Genomic DNA, 19,347 nt, shown 5'->3' with positions numbered 1-19,347 from the left:
ATATTTTTAAATATGACACCAGGTTATAGTCCAACAGGTTTATTTGAAATCAGAGCACTGCACCTTTGTCACCTTATTTATTATTAGACTTACAGTGTGGAAACAGGCCCTTCGGCCCAACAAGTCCACACCGACCCGCCGAAGCGCAACCCACCCATACCCCTACATTTACCCCTTACTTAACACTACGGGCAATTTAGCTTGGCCAAATTCACCTGACCTGCACATCTTTGGACTGTGGGAGGAAACCGGAGCACCCGGAGGAAACCCACGCAGACACGGGGAGAACGTGCAAACTCCACACAGTCAGTCGCCTGAGTTGGGAATTGAACCCGGGTCTACAGGCGCTGTGAGGCAGCAGTGCTAATCACTGTGCCACCGTGCCGCCCTGTTGGACTATAACCTGGTGTCATGTGACCTCTGACTTTGTCCACCCTGGTCTGACACTGGCAGCTCCACATCTATGACTCTAAGTCATAGAGCAGCTTCGAACTTTGAGCATCATCAGCCTGTCCAGTTATCCAGTGATTTTGCTATGAAGATTTTCAAACTGCGCCTACACAGGACAGTATCCTTCAGCATCAGGAAAGACACTGCGAGTAACCGTTGTACCAGTCTCGACAGAGTGTAGGAGCTGTCTGAACACAGAGGCGGTAAAAGTGCAATCCTCTGTAGCAGCGGGGTTTGTGAGGAAAAGAGTTCAGTTGCTATCGACAACGATCCAGATCAGGAATTTCCTATAGTTTTTCTCAGCCTAACAGGTGCTTAGAAGTTCAACAAATCCCAAATTCTGTCTGATCTGAGGTCATCAAGCTCTGCCCCACTGAGAGTATATCCCAGGACCAAATTAAGCAGTGGCTTTATCATCGGAAGTTACTTGATGACATTATAGCCTTAAAATGTCACGTTCCAGGATTTAATGACAGACATTGCATTAATCACGTGCCAGGTGAAGATTGCATTCTGATCAATAGCAGTGCACAGTGTAATCTGACAGGCCATACACTTCATGGTACAGGAAACACAGTCAACAGATGGAGATGGAATCTCTGAAAACAACATCACTTAATTACCCACAAATAATGTGGTCCATATTTACACTCAGTCAGTGCAGCAATTAAATCTTTAACAAAGCAGCTGTCTGTAGTGGTCCCCACACTGATTTCTAGCTTCTGTTTAAGTGTGTACATTAAAGTTATAAACTGGAAGGTTTGGATTACCAATTGAATTGGGGGTGTGAGGGGGGAAAAGGAATAGGACAACACTGGGCTTTCACCTCTGAGTCTTGTGTTTCAATCCAGTCTGAATGACAGATGGAAAATCCTGAACTTACAAGTCATTCTCAACTGGGTAATCATTTGCTATTGAGGGAGCAATCACACACAGGATACCTGGTGTAGGAAGTAGATAAGCTATCCTATTGGGGCAGGAGATTGAGAGGTTTGGGGACAACAGGGTGGTGAGATGTGTTAACGGGACAGTGTCAAACGAACTTTACATTGTACATCACAGGGCGTTATGCCGCAATACTTTGGTGCTTTGACGAACATAAAATTAGCACAAAGAAAAAAAAATCCAAAGACTGTGGATTCTGCAGCCTTTAAATAAATAGTGAAATAAAGAGAGTTATTATTTAAAGTTGATTCCCCCCAGCTTGGGAGTTGGAAGGAAGTTGATTTACAGTTCAAATTCTGTTATTTCACCTGGTGTCGAGTCTCCGTACTCGCACCTTCTGTTTGTAATGATATTCCTTCAGGTATTCCTTTAGGGTGTTGGGAATCGGGAGCAGGTCGATCCCGTCATAAGTGGAGCAGCTGGAAATGGCTGCCCTGCAGATGTGCTGGAGACTGAATGGGAAAGTCCTGTTGATGGGGTTGGAGAGCAGAGGTTCGAAAAACATGCAAGAGTTTGGATCCTTGTAGTGCTCAAGGAGGCCAGTGACAGTGGGAGCGTGGAAAACACTGGGGTCGTGGACATCGAAGCTGAAGTTGTGATTCCACTGCTCGATGCGTGCGTGCAGGGAGCGGCTGTATCGGCGGAAGCTGACAGAGAAGAGGTAATCCTCCTGGGCAGAATCACGCAGCAGGAAGGCTCCCTCTGGTTTACCCTCCAGCAGAGCCTCAGCTTGGTATCGGTCCATCACTCCCCAATAGCAGGGGAACGTCGTCAACTCTAAGAGGTCGGGAACCAGGCAGTGGATGTAGTCAATCTGAGTGTGGGCGCGATAACCATCTTTGATCTCCACCTGCTCTGGGGGCAGTTGGGGAGGGGGCAACTCTTCAACCGAAGCACTCTCTTGTACCTGGAGGGTGGCTCGGTCGTCCCCAGCTAGCTCATTCATTCCTGGCGCCAGTTTGGGTCCTAGTTTGTACAAGGGGTTGATCTGTGCTGTTACCTCAAAGGTGTGAATCTGTGCATGGGGAGGAGGCTCAACTCCCTGCTCGATGCTAATCCGCCTTCTCTCCCGCAGACGGTCATCTTCATCCTCCACAGGTGTCCCGCCAGAGGATGCAGTGTCCAGCATTGGCAAGCTCTGAGAGACAGGGGCGGTGTGCTGTTTGATTAGGTACCATTTCTGTGCCAAATCCGTGCCAGCGGGGAATGGGCATTTATCGAGCATCAGTTCACTGATATGAATCTTCCTTTTGGAGGAGGATAAGATGGCAGAATGGAGGCTGTGGGATTTAATGGGGAAGCACTGACCCACCACATCCTGAATCCGCTGCCTCAAGGATCTGCTGTGCAGTTTGCATGCTCCCAAGTCACGGGAATCCTCTCGGGTCCGATCCGGACTCTGTCTCTCTGGTTTCCTGCCCTGACTCCTGACATCCTCCTCCTGCAGTCCACAGTCCGAGGAGCGAGCGGAAGGATCAGACTTGTGGGAATTTCTGTTCTTCTTTTTGCTCCGGCTTCCCCTCTGATCGTCTGGATCGCCTCGTCTGACCTTTGGCCTCACAGCCCGCTTATCTTTCTCTGGCTTGTCATTCTCTTGCGACTCTGACATGGTTTCTGGAAGTTAGCCTGCGATTCAACCGAGGCTGGGAGACTGAGCTTTAAGAAAAACCCTTGTGGAAACGCCGATGGCAGATTGAATCCACTAATGTTGGACAAGACTTGGACACATGGTGAAAGATGTGAGCAGCCATCTTGTCCTGCACTGCATTCAGAATTCTCTTCAAATCGGATTTAGAAACCTCCCTAAAATTCCCATAGAGAAGTTCACTGTAAAAACAAAAGAAAGGACACAAATGAGTGGTCACAACAGATCCCATGGTGAAGTTGGTGTAACATGGTCAGAGGACATATTGGATACAAGAGGACAGGTCACACACACAGTCCCTTGCCTGATAACTTCACCCCTTGTACCTTTCGGGGCAACAAGTCACAAGGAACGAGAGATTTTGGGGGGAAATTGGGGTCACGGGATTGGTTATCTCAGTCCTGGAGCTCCAGGTCAATGAGTGAGTTATAACGGATACACATACACACACATATAGGTGCAGACCTAGGACTATGCTGTCCGGCTTCAGCCTCAAGGAACTGGCAGTGACTCTGGTAAAATTTCAGATTTAACCAGACTGGACAGAGTGAATTTGTGGATGGCACGGTGCACAGTGGTTAGAACTGCTGCCTCACAGCGCCTGAGACCCGGGTTCAATTCCCGACTCAGGCGACTGACTGTGTGGAGTTTGCACGTTCTCCCCGTGTCTGCGTGGGTTTCCTCCGGGTGCTCCGGTTTCCTCCCACAGTCCAAAGATGTGCAGGTCAGGTGAATTGGCCATGCTAAATTGCCCGTAGTGTTAGCTAAGGGGTAAACGTAGGGGTATGGGTGGGTTGCGCTTCGGCGGGTCGGTGTGGACTTGTTGGGTCGAAGGGCCTGTTTCCACACTGTAAGGAATCTAATCTAATCTAAACACTTCCACCTGGACATGAATACCACCAAATACCTTTCTTCGAATCCGTACAGTGTGTGTGGAAACAGGCCCTTTGACCCAACATGTCCACATTGACCCTCCAAAGAGTAACCCAGCCAGATCCATTACCCTACCACATATTTACCCCTGATCTAACCTACACACCCTTGAAACTATGGGGCAATTTAGCATGGCCAATCCACCCTAACCTGTATATGTTTGGACTGTGGGAGGAAACCCACACAGACACAGGGAAAACGTTCAAATCCTCTTGCAAGGATGCTTACCTTGAAGAAGTTCGCCTTCTCTCTCTACAACATTCTCAAACTCCTCTTCCCTGAAGCTCTTCAACCATGTCCTGTCCAGTTCAGCACCGTCCTCATGACCTGTCCTACCTGCCAATCTCCCTTCCCACCCTCCTCTCTGACCATCCCCACCCCCATTCACATATTGTACTCCTCGCTACGTTCTCCCCCATTTATCTCTCCACCCTGGAGGCTCTCTGCTTCCAATCCTGATGAAGGGCTTTTGCCCGAAACCGCAATTCTCCTGCTCCTCGGCTGCTGCCTGACCTGCTGCACCTTTCCAGCAGCCCTCCGATCCAGACTCTGATCTCCAGCATCCACGGTCCTCACTTTCGCCTGGTCCACAGGACAGTCTGCCCGAGGCTGGAATCGAACCCAGGTCCCTGGCGCTGGGAGGCAGCAGGGCGAACCACTGAGCCACCGTGCTGCCCTTGTGGAACATGCATTCCCCATCCACCCCCCCATTCCCATCCCATCCCCATTAACCAGCAGCCCCTGGTAAATCAGGGTTAATACCCAGAACATAGCAACTCAATATCCATTAAATACCAGGTTATAACAGATCAGTAAATCCCAGGTAATAAAGGAGTCAGAGCAGGGGAAAGAGGGATATTATCGGGGAAAGGGGGATATTATCGGGGAAAGGAGGATATTATCGGGGAAAGAGGGATATTATCGGGGAAAGAGGGATATTATCGGGGAAAGAGGGATATTATCGGGGAAAGGGGATATTATCAGGGAAAGAGGGATATTATCGGGGAAAGGGGGATATTATCGGGAAAATGGGGATATTATCGGGGGAAAGGGGGATATTATCGGGGGAAAGAGGGATATTATCCGGGAAAAGGGGGATATTATCGGGGAAAGGGGGATATTATCGGGGGAAAGGGGGATATTATCGGGGGAAAAGGGGATATTATCGGGGAAAGGGGGATATTATCGGGGAAAGGGGGATATTATCGGGGAAAAGGGGATATTATCGGGGAAAGGGGGATATTATCGGGGAAAGAGGGATATTATCGGGGAAAGGAGGATATTATCGGGGAAAGGAGGATATTATCGGGGAAAGGGGGATATTATCGGGGAAAGGGGATATTATCGGGGAAAGGAGGATATTATCGGGGAAAGGGGGATATTATCGGGGAAAGGGGGATATTATCGGGGAAAGGGGGATATTATCGGGGAAAGGGGGATATTATCGGGGGAAAGAGGGATATTATCGGGGAAAGGAGGATATTATCCGGGAAAGGAGGATATTATCCGGGAAAGGAGGATATTATCGGGGAAAGGGGGATATTATCCGGGAAAGGAGGATATTATCGGGGAAAGGGGGATATTATCGGGGAAAGGGGGATATTATCGGGGGAAAGGGGGATATTATCGGGGGAAAAGGGGATATTATCGGGGAAAGGAGGATATTATCGGGGAAAGGGGGATATTATCGGGGAAAGGGGGATATTATGGGGAAAAGGGGATATTATCGGGGAAAGGGGGATATTATCGGGGAAAGGGGGATATTATCGGGGGAAAGGGGGATATTATCGGGGGAAAAGGGGATATTATCGGGGAAAGAGGGATATTATCGGGGAAAGGGGGATATTATCGGGGAAAGGAGGATATTATCGGGGAAAGGAGGATATTATCGGGGAAAAGGGGATATTATCGGGGAAAAGGGGATATTATCGGGGAAAGGGGGATATTATCGGGGAAAGAGGGATATTATCGGGGAAAGGAGGATATTATCGGGGAAAGGGGGATATTATCGGGGAAAGGGGGATATTATCGGGGAAAGGGGGATATTATCGGGGAAAGGGGGATATTATCGGGGAAAGGGGGATATTATCGGGGAAAGGGGGATATTATCGGGGGAAAGAGGGATATTATCGGGGGAAAGAGGGATATTATCGGGGAAAGGAGGATATTATCCGGGAAAGGAGGATATTATCGGGGAAAGGGGGATATTATCCGGGAAAGGAGGATATTATCGGGGAAAGGGGGATATTATCGGGGAAAGGGGGATATTATCGGGGAAAGGGGGATATTATCGGGGGAAAGGGGATATTATCGGGGAAAGGGGGTTATTATCGGGGAAAGGAGGATATTATCGGGGAAAGGGGGATATTATCGGGGAAAGGGGGATATTATCGGGGGAAAGGAGGATATTATCGGGGAAAGGGGGATATTATCGGGGAGGGGGATATTATCGGGGAAAGGGGATATTATCGGGGAAAGAGGGATATTATCGGGGAAAGGGGGATATTATCGGGGGAAAGGGGGATATTATCGGGGAAAGGGGGATATTATCGGGGGAAAGAGGGATATTATCGGGGAAAGGAGGATATTATCCGGGAAAAGGGGGATATTATCGGGGGAAAGGAGGATATTATCCGGGAAAAGGGGGATATTATCGGGGAAAGGAGGATATTATCGGGGAAAGGGGATATTATCGGGGAAAGGAGGATATTATCCGGGAAAAGGGGGATATTATCGGGGGAAAGGAGGATATTATCCGGGAAAAGGGGGATATTATCGGGGAAAGGAGGATATTATCCGGGAAAAGGGGGATATTATCGGGGAAAGGGGATATTATCGGGGAAAGGGGATATTATCGGGGAAAGGAGGATATTATCCGGGAAAAGGGGGATATTATCGGGGAAAGGGGGATATTATCGGGGAAAGGAGGATATTATCGGGGAAAGGAGGATATTATCCGGGAAAAGGGGGATATTATCGGGGAAAGGGGATATTATCGGGGAAAGGGGATATTATCGGGGGAAAGGAGGATATTATCCGGGAAAAGGGGGATATTATCGGGGAAAGGGGGATATTATCGGGGAAAGGAGGATATTATCGGGGAAAGGGGATATTATCGGGGAAAGGGGATATTATCGGGGAAAGGAGGATATTATCCGGGAAAAGGGGGATATTATCGGGGGAGAAGGGCAATTATCTGTAAAAAAAAGGGGAGAAGAGAGAGATTAAAGGGAAAATGGGTTAATTATCAGGGAATGGGGTAGTTATTAGGAAAAAAGAGGGTAATAATTATAGAGATTAGCTTATTATTAGGGAAATGGATTGATTATCAGGGTATTACCGAGCTGTCTGCACTCCCCCCGGGTCTCCAGCCGGTCTTTAGGCCGAGTTTCTATCGATAGACCGCAGTCACTCAAACGCCGCGATCCCCGGCTCCTGCCGCCGCCCGCGGCCTCCAACTCACTGCCGGGAGCGGTCCCGCCGCCCGCAGCAGCGCCCGCAGCTCCCCCAGCGCTCACATTGTGAACTGCAACACACAATAGCCGCCACCGGCAGCGCCCTCAGTTCCCCCGGCGCTCAAATCGTGAACTGCAACACACAACAATCGCCACCGGCAGCGCCCTCAGTTCCCCCGGCGCTCAAATCGTGAACTGCAACACACAACAATCGCCACCGGCAGCGCCCTCAGTTCCCCCGGCGCTCAAATCGTGAACTGCAACACACAACAATCGCCACCGGCAGCGCCCTCAGTTCCCCCGGCGCTCAAATCGTGAACTGCAACACACAACAATCGCCACCGGCAGCGCCCTCAGTTCCCCCGGCGCTCAAATCGTGAACTGCAACACACAACAATCGCCACCGGCAGCGCCCTCAGTTCCCCCGGCGCTCAAATCGTGAACTGCAACACACAACAGTCGCCACCGGCAGCGCTCTCAGTTCTCCCGGCGCTCAAATCGTGAACTGCAACACACAACATTCGCCACCGGCAGCGCCCTCAGTTCCCCCGGCGCTCAGATCGTGAACTGCAGGACAACACAGCCGCGGATAGCACCGCCTTCAGCTCCCCTAACGATCACATTGTGAACTGCAAGACCCAACAGCCGCCACCGGCAGCGCCCTCAGTTCCTCCAGCGCTCACACCGAGAACTACAGGACAACACAACCGCGGCCAGCAGCGCCCTCAGCGATCACTTGGTAAACTACAGGCCAACAGATCCGCCGCCGGCAGCGCCTTCAGCTCCCCCAGCGTTCACACCGTGCACTGCAGGCCAACACATTCACCGCCGGCAGCGCCCTCAACGACCACACCCTGAAGTGCAGTGTACAACAGCCGCCGCCGGCAGCGCCGGCAGCGCCCTCAGCGCTCACACTGTGAACTGCAGGTCAATCAGGCCTCTACCGTCTCTGTAAATTCTGGGATGCACGTCCTAGGGCCTCTTCAGCCATTGGGTTTAACAGCCCTTTGCAATATCTTTTCCTTGGTGTAGATGATTGCTTCAAGTTCCTCCCTCCCATCCTTCTCTATCTTGATTGTCAAATATCTTTTGGAAGATTCCTAATTCTGCTACAGGTGCAAAATGCCGTTCTATGTTTCTGCAATTTCCTCATTCCCCATTATTGTGGGCGGCACGGTGGTTAGCACTGCTGCCTCACAGCGCCGGAGACCCGGGTTCAATTCCCGACTCAGGTGATTGTGTGGAGTTTGCACGTTCTCCCCGTGTCTGCGTGGGTTTCCTCCCACAGTCCAAAGATGTGCGGGTCAGGTGAATTGGCCATGCTAAATTGCCCGTAGTGTTAGATAAGGGGTAAATGTAGGGGTATGGGTGAGTTGCACTTTGGCGGCTCAGTGTGGACTTGTTGGGCCGAAGGGCCTGTTTCCACACTGTAAGTAATCTAATCTAATCACAGTGTCTTGTTTAATTGGAAGCACACCAGCTTTTGGAGCAGTGCTTCCAAATAAACCTGTTGGATTATAACCTGGTATTGTGAGATTTTTAACTTTGTACACCCCAGTCCAACACCAGCATCTCCAATTCATAACAGTGTCTTGCTGGGATAGTAACTCCATACCCACTCTCCCGGAGGTACAGGCTCACGCATTAGTCAGTGCATTGAATACAGGAGTTGGGAAGTCATTTTGTGGTTGTACAGGACCTCTTTTGGAATACTGTGTTCAGTTCTGGTCTCCTTCCTATCAGAAGGATATTGTGAACATTGAAAGGGTTCAGAAAAGATTTACAAGGATGTTGCCAGGGTTGGAGGATTTGAGCTACAGGGAGAGGTTAAATAAGCTGGGGCTGTTTTCCCTGGAGCCTCGCAAGTTGAGGGGTGGCTTTATAGACGTTTACAAAATTATGAGGGGCATGGATAGGATAAATAGACAAAGTCTTTTCCTTGCGGTAGGGTCCAGAACTAGAGGGCATAGGTTTAAGGTGAGAGGGGAAAAGATATAAAAGAGACCTAAGGGACAACTTTTTCACACAGAGGGTGGTGCGTGTGTGGAATAAGCTGCCAGAGGAAGGAGTAGAGGCTGGTACAATTACATTATTTAAAAGGCATGTGGTTGGATACAGGAATAAGGAATTTGGGGAATATGGGCCAAATACTGGCAAATGGGACTAGATTAATTTCGGATAGGTGGGCAGCACGGTGAGTCAGCGGTCAGCACTGCTGCCTCACTGCACCTGGGACTCTGGTTCAATTCCAACCTCGGGCGACTGTGTGGAGCATGCACATTTTCCCTGTGTCAGCATGGGTTCCCTCCGGGTGCTCCAGTTTCTTCCCATAGTCCAAAGATTTTCAGGATAGGGTGGATTGGCTATGCTAAATTGTCCACAGTGTTCAGGGATGTATAGGCTAGGTACATTAGTCAGGGGAAATATAGGGTAACGAGTCTGTGTGGGATTCTGTGTGAACTTGTTGGGTCAAAGGGCCTGTTTCCACCTGTAGAGTCATAGAAATGTACAGCATGAAAACAGACCCTTCTATCCAACCAATGCCAAACAGATACCCTAACCCAATCTAGTCCTACCTGCAGCACCCAGCCCACATCCCTCCTCCTATTCATAAACCCATTCAACTCCATACAAGCTTTACCAAATGTCATCCCTGCTGTCAGTTCCATCAAAACTGGACTATTTCGATGCTCTCCGGGCTAGCCTGTCTATGACACCACACATAAAACATACTCAGCTACATTCTAACTTGCACTCAGTCCTGTGCATACTCATTTATATTGACTCCTTATCCAACAGTGCACCACAAAGTCATACAGCATGGAAACAGACCCTTCTATCAAACTAGATTAAAGTGGTGCTGGAAAAGCACAGGTCAGGCAGCATCCGAGAAGCAGGAAAATCTACATTTGGGGCAAAAGCCCTTCATCCAACTAGCACATATCGACCATGTTCTGAAATGAAACTAGCCCCACTTGCCTGCGTTTAGCCTGTATCCCTTCCAAACCTGACCTATTCATGAATTTATCCAAATATCTTAAGTGTTGTAACTATACCTGCATCCACCACTTTCTCTGGCAGCTCATTCCACGTTGTGTAAAAAGGTTGTCCCTCATGTCCTTTTTAAATCTTTCTCTTCTCACTTTAAAATATGCCCCCTAGTCTTGAACTCACCATGCCCTTCATGATTTCATAAACCTCTACAAGGTCACCCCTCAACCTCCCATGCTCCAGTAAAAAAAGGCCCAGTCTATTTTTATATCTCAAACCCTCCAATCCTGGCAACATCCTGATAAATATTCAGAAAAGATTTAAGGTTTTCAATATAGTCACTTCTTCCCCCTTACTCTGGCCAGCCCTCTGCTCCCTTAAGATCTCTGCACTCATCCAATTCTGGCTTGCTGTTCATCACCAGTTTTACTTGCCTGTCCATTGGCAATGTAGTTTTCAGGAGCTTGGGCCCTAAGCTTTGGTATTCCTCCCTGAAATCATTCATCTTCTACAACCTTAACTAAGCTCTTTGACACAACTGATAGCTCAAAGCAGATTGCTCTCAAAGCTCAGTCAGGCTGGAGTGTTCTACTTTGTTTAATATGTGATATGAAATCAAATCGAGATGTCCAGTACGATAGCCTGGAGATGGAGATGCTGGAACAAAAGTCCTTTGATGGTGGAGCCCAAGTGACTGAGAGAGGTGGCACTATGTTAATGACACATGTTCCTGATGGACTGCATGCCCCACTCTATTTAAGCATCAAGATTTCACAAGTGGATCAGGACAATTCTTCTTACCGAAGCCCTCCCCACCTCCCACTGCTTTATTCTCTAAAGAACAAAAACTCTACAAACACAATTGGACATTGCCTTTAAGCCAAGTTTACAATATCCAGTTACTCAACTACTTCGGAAAGATATGCTATAAGGCAGAAGGCATGAGATACGCAAGTTATGAGCCCAGATTGTAAAAAGATACATTTACTTCATATTCTTACAGACAGAATTAAATGTTTTTGGAGAAGATTATGACTCATTGTCAATCTCACTGGTCAAGTCAGCCAGAATCCCAGGCTAATGATCTCAGAACATGGTCTCAAATCTGACCAGAGAGATAGTTAAAGTTGAATCAAAAATCTAGAATAAAGATGCTGGACTGTGAATTGCTGTTAAAACCTTATGTGGTTCACTAATGGCCTTTAGGACTGCCTCATGACTTTGAAAACTTAGAAACTTGTATTTCCACAGCAACATTCACAATCATAAATGCAGTGATTGTTGTAATGTTGTAACAAGCACTGACGTGTGAAATGATCAGAAGTAATCAGTGTTTGAGGGATTAATCTTGTCCTCTGTCTACATCTCAGTTGACAGGTGTCAGTTTAATTACTCAGCTTAAAAAAGCACCTCTGACAACATTGCACCCCATCACTACTGCACTAGTTTTGAAACCTTTGGGGCACAATGAAACATAGTCTTCTGACTCTCAGTGTTAACTACATTGTCCAGCTAACATTTTGACTACAATGTCCTCCAAAAGTATAACAAGCAGCCAACATTTCATCCAGGTCTCAATGCCAGCTGCCACTACCTTCACAGTGAAGTTTAACAGAAACCCCCTAACTTAACATATTAGTCCACCTAATAGCCTGATATTACGAAAGAAATACAGAACCATATAATAACAAAATTTAACATGTGTAACTGCAAGTATTCAAAAAGTTGCATCCCAATCCACTTTCTTTCCCATAACTTACTGTAGATACTTTCCCTTATTAGTACAGAGGTGGTGCAGCATTGTTGAAGAAACTCTCTTTTGGCTATGATTTCAAACAGAGGCTCCGTCTCCTACTAAGAAGAGAGTGCTCAAGATCTTGCAACAAATCTTCATATCCACAGTTTTATTTCACTGCTATTTTATGGGATATTGTTTTGTGAAAATCAGCCACACTCATCCCACATGTAGAATAACGACGACATTTCAAAAAGACTTCATTGGCCATCATGCATTTCAGGCACCCTTAAGATCATGAAATATTCTTTCCAAAAGCAAATTCTTTTTGTCTATTGTGCATGCAATCAGGTATAGTCTATATCTAATGAAAGGGTGCCCATACATTTGAGTCTCACAAATAGTGTGATCGAGATGAAAAAAAACAAACTGAAACATCAACTCTATTTGCCCACAGATGCTACTTGACCTATTGAGTATTTAGAGCACATTTTTCTCCCCTCTTAGTTTAGATAAGAAAATAAGATTCTGCATTATAATAAAACTACTCCCAGCTACCTCCAGGAGTAATATTAATTTTATTCTTTAATCCCTGATTGGTTTGAAGTCAATTTTGACCACTGCTACACAGCAGTGAACAGCTATTTTAAAGGGAACGATCACAGGTCATTATAATCGTTGTTCGAGATAGCAAGTCAGGCACCAGTTTCTTCATTCACCTCACTCTTCAATAGCGACTTCAGCTCAGGTGGGCACTTCTCAACTGAAGACAAAGCAGTTGCATTAAGCGATCGGTGCAATTATAGGGTACATTAACTAAACACATTCTTTACTTACACACACACACAGTAGAATTATCACTGGACTGTTAATTGAGAAACCTAGGTAATGTCCTGGGGACCCAGGTTCAAATCCTGCTGTGGTATTCAATTGGGAAAAAGTCTGGAATTAAATTCTGATGATGACCACAGATCTGTTATCAACTGTTGGGGAAAACACCTCAGTTTCACTAATGTCCTTAGGGGAGGAAGCTGCCATCATTACCCAGTCTGGCTTACATGCGACTCCAGACCCACAGCAACATGGTTGCCTCTTAACTGCCCCTGCTGGGCAATTCCAGATGGGCAATAAATGCTGGTCTAGCTGGCAACACTCTCACCCAGTGAATGAATTTAAAAATATGTTAAAAGAATGCACCACTACTTTTATGGCAACAAAACATGACATTTATGGCTTTCCTCCTTAATTCCTCTATCCAATGGCTTCACTCCCCCCAATCAGTTCAATACCCAAATGGATAGGTCTCCTGTTAAGTTTTCCCAGTTCATGCCTCAACCTTTTCTTCATTGAATCAGTTTGAATCCAGTTGGGAATACTTTCTTTTTAAAAAAAGATGATTCACTGCAAATAATGAGGAGAATGCAAGGAAACCACGTCTAAGCAATGATTCCTTTCTCAGGGGATTTAGTGGTGGGTGGGACTGGAAAGCAAATTAAAATTCCTAGTTACATCAGAACAGTTGCATTCCAACAGCATTACTGATTTGTTAAGTCTCTTCCAACAGGATCATCCAAATGATTCATCCAGATTACAGAAAATCTGAGTAGGCTGGACAGTGTCTTCAGGCTGTAACATACACATCATGCGAACAATTCTCAGGCAAGATTAATCTGTGTTTAGAATCTTAGAGGCAACCAGTCTGAGTGAGGGTGGGGGAAGAAGAAAAGATGATATTGCCTTACATAGTCTATAAATTTAATCTTAAACTCGTCTCAAAACACAGACGAAAGGGGATCCAGATTGCACCTTCCTGCTAGCAAAACAGAGTGTTTGCATTATGAGACAATGGCAGCAGCATGTGTGCTGGCAGTTAATACATTGTCAACAAAGTCCCAGAAAAGGCGTTAAAAATATTGCATTGTAAACAGTTGTACTTCAAACTGCCAGTTTAGTTTCAAGGTGCAAGAGAAAGTTCAGCAGTCAAGGAAAAGTAATCACTATCTGTACCTGGATACATGAGCCAAGTAATTCATGCTTCCATCAAGATGGGAAGGCTACTGAGGGAGCCTTTGTGATACTGAGTCACAGGCTTTCTGAACATATCTCTCAATATTGGGGACAGGTTTATCTGTCAGAATCCGTGTAAAAGCTCATACTTGAAAAAAAACCAATTCATCAGGTGTTAAAATGAGACACAAATACACCTCGCTTGCCTAAAGATCAATTATGAAATTAAAAATGACCAGTAGAGGAAGGTAAAAGCCATAAGAACCAGGAACACATTTAGCTCCTTCATCTGCACTGCATTTAGCAGGATCATGCATATTCATATTGTACTCAGCAAAAAAGTGTCGCAACTTGTGTGGATATGGTTATTCACCTTCTAAGTAAGTGAACCTTCAGAAGCAAGGAATCACTTTGGATTGAGTCTGGGAGAACCGCATGCAGAATTAAAAGGTAGCATAATATATACCGGACTATGGGCATTCTTGTGTTAAAAGCTATGTAGTTACAGAAAGAGTGTTTGGTTAACAGTATTTTTCAATTTATTTTAAAAGTTATCAATCCTTCCAAGGACTACAAAAAAAAAGGGAAAAATTTGAAGGAATCATTGTTGAGCTGCTCTCCTGTACCATATTTCATCAATGGGTGATATGAGCAATAATGCAATATCTGCAACACAAGGCTTGTACACACAACCAACAGGACCTTGGCCAAATTTTCTCATTCCATGTAAAACTCCAATGGCCACGCAGTTGAAACCAGGTAGTATGGACTTTTGCACAAAATTGGGTAGTTGAGGCTGCAAAGGTCCTCTCTAGCCTGTGTAATATATTTCCATTCTCCCTTAATAGAAAGGTGGATAAAAGAACTTATTATAATAACAAGTACAAGTAGCTCTTCAGTGAGAGATGGAATCACATTTTACCATCCTTTTAAAGCCAACTGCACTTTTGCAGATGTAACTCTTCACAATAAAAAACACATGTAGCTAAACATGTGTTATCATGCTCACCTTCATAGTGATCTGTTTACTGCTGGCTCTTTAAACTGGAATGCCAAAAATTAAATTTTCAAAACCGAAGAGTCTCCAGAGAGAGGAAGGAAACGAGGAGTATCGTTCAGAGCAAAAGGTCATCATTAAAGAGCAGCAGGCAGAACAGACTATCTTCACCACTCATTTGGCCACTTGCAGGTACAAACAGGTGAGAGGTTGATCATCCTCTGTACTACATCTAGGATTGAACACCAATCGCAACATCCAGACTGGTTCCTCCACTCCCACTCCACTCTAGTGACAGCAGACGCACAACACTCTCATTCAAACCTGTACACTTTGACACTGTCATCATCTTAAAGCAGTAGTGCTTTCCCTTATATGAGGACTTGTGATTCTTGGACTTAAAAATCTGCATGTTAATACTTGAACATGAATTTAAAATTATCAATGGACAGGATTTGAAATTAAAACTGAAGAATCAAAGAGAGATGATCCCTGAATCCGCTAACTACATACCAGTCAGTAAAGAAAAACAGTATGAGAGGTGCCAGTAGTATCTGTTATACTTGGAGGAATCAGGAACCTGCCTTAGACTCTCCCAATCTGGGAATTGCAAATATCCTGGCTATTCCAGTTTGTTCAGATAAATAGTTCAAGGAGTGTCACTTTCCTTAGAGTCTTATGTATCATACGAAGAATAAATATTTAAAATGAAACAAACCTATTAAGCAGCAGTTTTCAATCATCATAGGAATTCTGTCTTGGCAAAACAAAAAGGTTACCGCTGAAATATTTTCCAGTCTCGTATTACACTGGCCTTTCACAAAGTAACATTCATTCCACATCTGGCTACTCACATTTTGCGCAGAACTAGGATCAACAGTTAGTTTGTTTTGTCACCTACTAAATATTTCTGTGCTCAACTCAACAGTATTCCAACCTCCCAACTCCACTTTCTGCCTAAGATGGCTCTATTCTCTCATGTCAAAAACAAATCTGGAAAGTCTGATCTCAGTTCTGAAAACTCAAAAGGAAGTGGGTCTCCACTTGTTCTGCAAGTTAGCTATTTGAAGGCTCTCTGATCAGCAACCTGGGAGCAGTCTGTGTTAAGAATGAAAAGAACAGTTTACTCCAGCTATCTATGCTCCTACTGCACAAAACAGAATACTGCAACTGGCACTTATGGTTATTCACCTTCCTCTCATCCCTGCAATTAAACTGGAGATATACTCTCCAAAATCAACCTTTGCTCCAGTCTCTTTAAGACAATTGAGCCATCATTGACTTTCACAAGCAATGAATTCCCTCCAATAAACAGCCATTGGTCTCAGAGTCTGAACAATGAGTAATGGAATGCTATTTGGTACACAGAGTCTAATCCAGTCCTAGCAACCACTTTCTAAATAGGGTTCTTGTGATACAGTGGTAGTGCTCCTACCTCTGAACCAGGAGAACTGGGTTCAAGCCCATCTGTTGTAGAGGGGTCTAATAACACTTCTGAACAGGTTGAATAGTGAAAATAACACAACTGTGTTCTGCAAGGCCATTGGATAGAAGAGAGGAACTCTGATTTTTTTTTCTTTCTTAACTCAACGATGAGAGAGTCAATGGAAGCCCACATCATTAGTCAGACATTAGCAAACTTAGAATCAAGACTGAACTGTTGACACTGTATGGCATATCGATAGAGAAACAAAAATGCACAATCACCAGATGTCACTAAACACTTTGCAGCCAATGACATGCAGTGTTAGAATACAGGAGACATAGCATCCAACTGCACTCAGCAAACACTGACACGGCAACCATATTAATTACCAAACAATCCTCTCCGTAACAAAACAGAGATTGCTGGAAAAGCTCAACAGACCTGGCAGCACCTCTGGAGAGAAATTTGACTTGGGTAGAGTGACCTTTTTGAGGTAATTCAACCCAAAATGTTAACTCTGCTCTCTCTGCACAGATGCTGCCAGATCTGTTGAGCTTTTTCAGCAATTTCTGTTTCTGACTTAGAGCATCTGCAGTTCTTTCGGTTTTTACTTTGCTGTCATGAGACTTGGTTTAGTTCTTAGTTTTTAAGACTTTTCTGTAATGGGAATGGTCAGGTCACTGGCATAATTCTTCAAGACAGTGCCATAGGATCTTTTTTAAAATAAAGAAAACATTGGGTAGGCAGAAAGAGCCTTCGTACAAAGTCTCATCCAAGAAGCAAAAATCTGACAGTTTGGTACCTGTTGTGGCTCTGTTCGCTGAGCTGGGAATTTGTGTTGCATCCTCAGTGCTTGGGAGCCTCCTGTGAAGTGCTTCTGTGATGTTTCCTCCGGCATTTATAGTAATTTGTACCTTCCGCTTCCAGTTGTCAGTTCCAGCTGTCTGCTGCAGTGGCCGGTATATTGGGTCCAGGTCGATGTGCTCATTGATCAAATCTGTGGATGAGTGCCATGCCTCTAGGAATTCCCTGGCTGTTCTCTGTTTGGCTTGTCCTATAATGGTAGTGCTGTCCCAGTCGAATTCATGTTGCTTGTCATCCGCGTGTGTGGCTACTAAGGATAGCTGGTCGTGTCGTTTCGTGGCTAGTTGGTGTTCATGGATGCGGATCGTTAGCTGTCTTCCTGTTTGTCCTATGTAGTGTTTTGTGCAGTCCTTGCATGGGATTTTGTACACAACACTGGTTTTGCTCATGCTGGGTATCGGGTCCTTCGTCCTGGTGAGTTTTTGTCTGAGAGTGGCCGAGAGGAAAGCCACACACACAGACCAAGTCCTAATCTACGAAAGCAACCACCCCAACACACAAAAGAGGTTGCATCAAGACACTGTTCAAAAGGGCCACAACACACTGCAGTACACCAGAACTGCAAAAAGAGGAAGAACACCTATACAATGTATTCGCCAAAAACAGATACCCGCACAATTTCATCAACAGATGCCTAAGGGAAAGACATCGGAATGAGGACATGCCACAACCCAAAGGACTAGCCACACTCCCATACATCAGGAGCATTTCTGAACTGACAGCCAGACTACTGTGACCACTAGGACTCATAACCGCACACAAACCAACAGCCACTCTCCGCATCCACGAATACCAATTAGCCACGAAACGACACGACCAGCTATCCTTAGTAGCCACACACGCAGATGACAAGCAACAGGAGTTCGACTGGGACAACACTACTATTATAGGACAAGCCAAACAGGGAGCAGCCAGGGAATTCCTAGAGGCACGGCACTCATCCACAGATTCAATCAATAAGCACATCGACATGGACCCTATATACCGGCCAATGCAACGGACAGCTGGAACTGACAACCAGAAGCGGCAGATTCAAACCACTTCACAGGAGGCTCCCAAGCACTGAGGATGTCACCTAGACAGGGGATGAAACGTCTGCAACACAAATTCCCAGCTCGACAAATACAACCACAACAAGCACCTGAGCTACAAATCTTCTCCCAAACTTTGAAGTTTGGTACCTACACTGGCAGCCCAGATTAGATCACTAACCCAGGAGAGGTGGGGGAGGAGTATGCATATTGGGTCAGTATGGCACACCAAGGTGTTTTCAGTTATGGAATATGCAAAAGTAGGACATAAACTGGGATCAGACAGGGAAGTAATTTCCATATCAAGCTGAAGCAAGGATCAGGTGGAAAATTTGTGCTACATGGAGCATTCAATGGATTTGGTGATGTGTGTTGCCAGGAGGTGCAGACAACAGCTTTCAGAATATTTACTGCTGAAAGGATCACACTCATACCTATTTGAGAAAGCTGCTGAGATGCTTTTACACTCCCAGCACAAACTAGAAAGTGTTACCAACATTATGAATTTAATTTTGATGTAATAATGTAGGTAAGCATTTGGCACCAAGGGATAGATTTGGAATGGAAATTAAACACGCTGATGGAGGGCCACTGCAAAACAAGCTTAAAAGATTCCCAAACAGTCCCATGGGTTCAGCATCACTAATTGTACAAGATACAATTGCAGGAAGGATACAAAAACAAAATTAGAGGGTTCACCCTGGATTATAAAGACATAACCAGTTAACTGATTTTAAAGAAACATTTATGGGGGGCTCTAAATCTTCCATTCAGCCACTCACTATGATGCATGCAGTTTCACTTTATCTCCCATCCAATCTTATTTTAGATTTTTTTTTAAAAAACTCAACGCTGGTCAATTGCTCTC

The 19,347-nt window shown here is 45.5% G+C and overlaps 1 protein-coding gene across 1 annotated transcript; it reads right to left on the bottom strand.

Moving 5' to 3' along the window:
- Positions 1-902: 902 nt before the first annotated feature.
- On the bottom strand, positions 903-7,447 carry socs9 (suppressor of cytokine signaling 9). Its single transcript, XM_060856279.1, has 2 exons — positions 7,314-7,447; positions 903-3,222 (listed from the first exon to the last, which is right to left on the bottom strand). The coding sequence occupies exon 2, from the start codon at positions 3,002-3,004 to the stop codon at positions 1,700-1,702; it is 1,305 nt and encodes a 434-aa protein (XP_060712262.1). The 5' UTR covers positions 3,005-3,222; positions 7,314-7,447; the 3' UTR covers positions 903-1,699.
- Between the last annotated feature and the right edge of the window lie 11,900 nt (positions 7,448-19,347).

This window comes from Hemiscyllium ocellatum, chromosome 47 (assembly GCF_020745735.1).
Source record: "Hemiscyllium ocellatum isolate sHemOce1 chromosome 47, sHemOce1.pat.X.cur, whole genome shotgun sequence".
Lineage (NCBI taxonomy): Eukaryota > Metazoa > Chordata > Chondrichthyes > Orectolobiformes > Hemiscylliidae > Hemiscyllium > Hemiscyllium ocellatum.
This window is presented reverse-complemented; position numbering and strand designations above follow the sequence as displayed.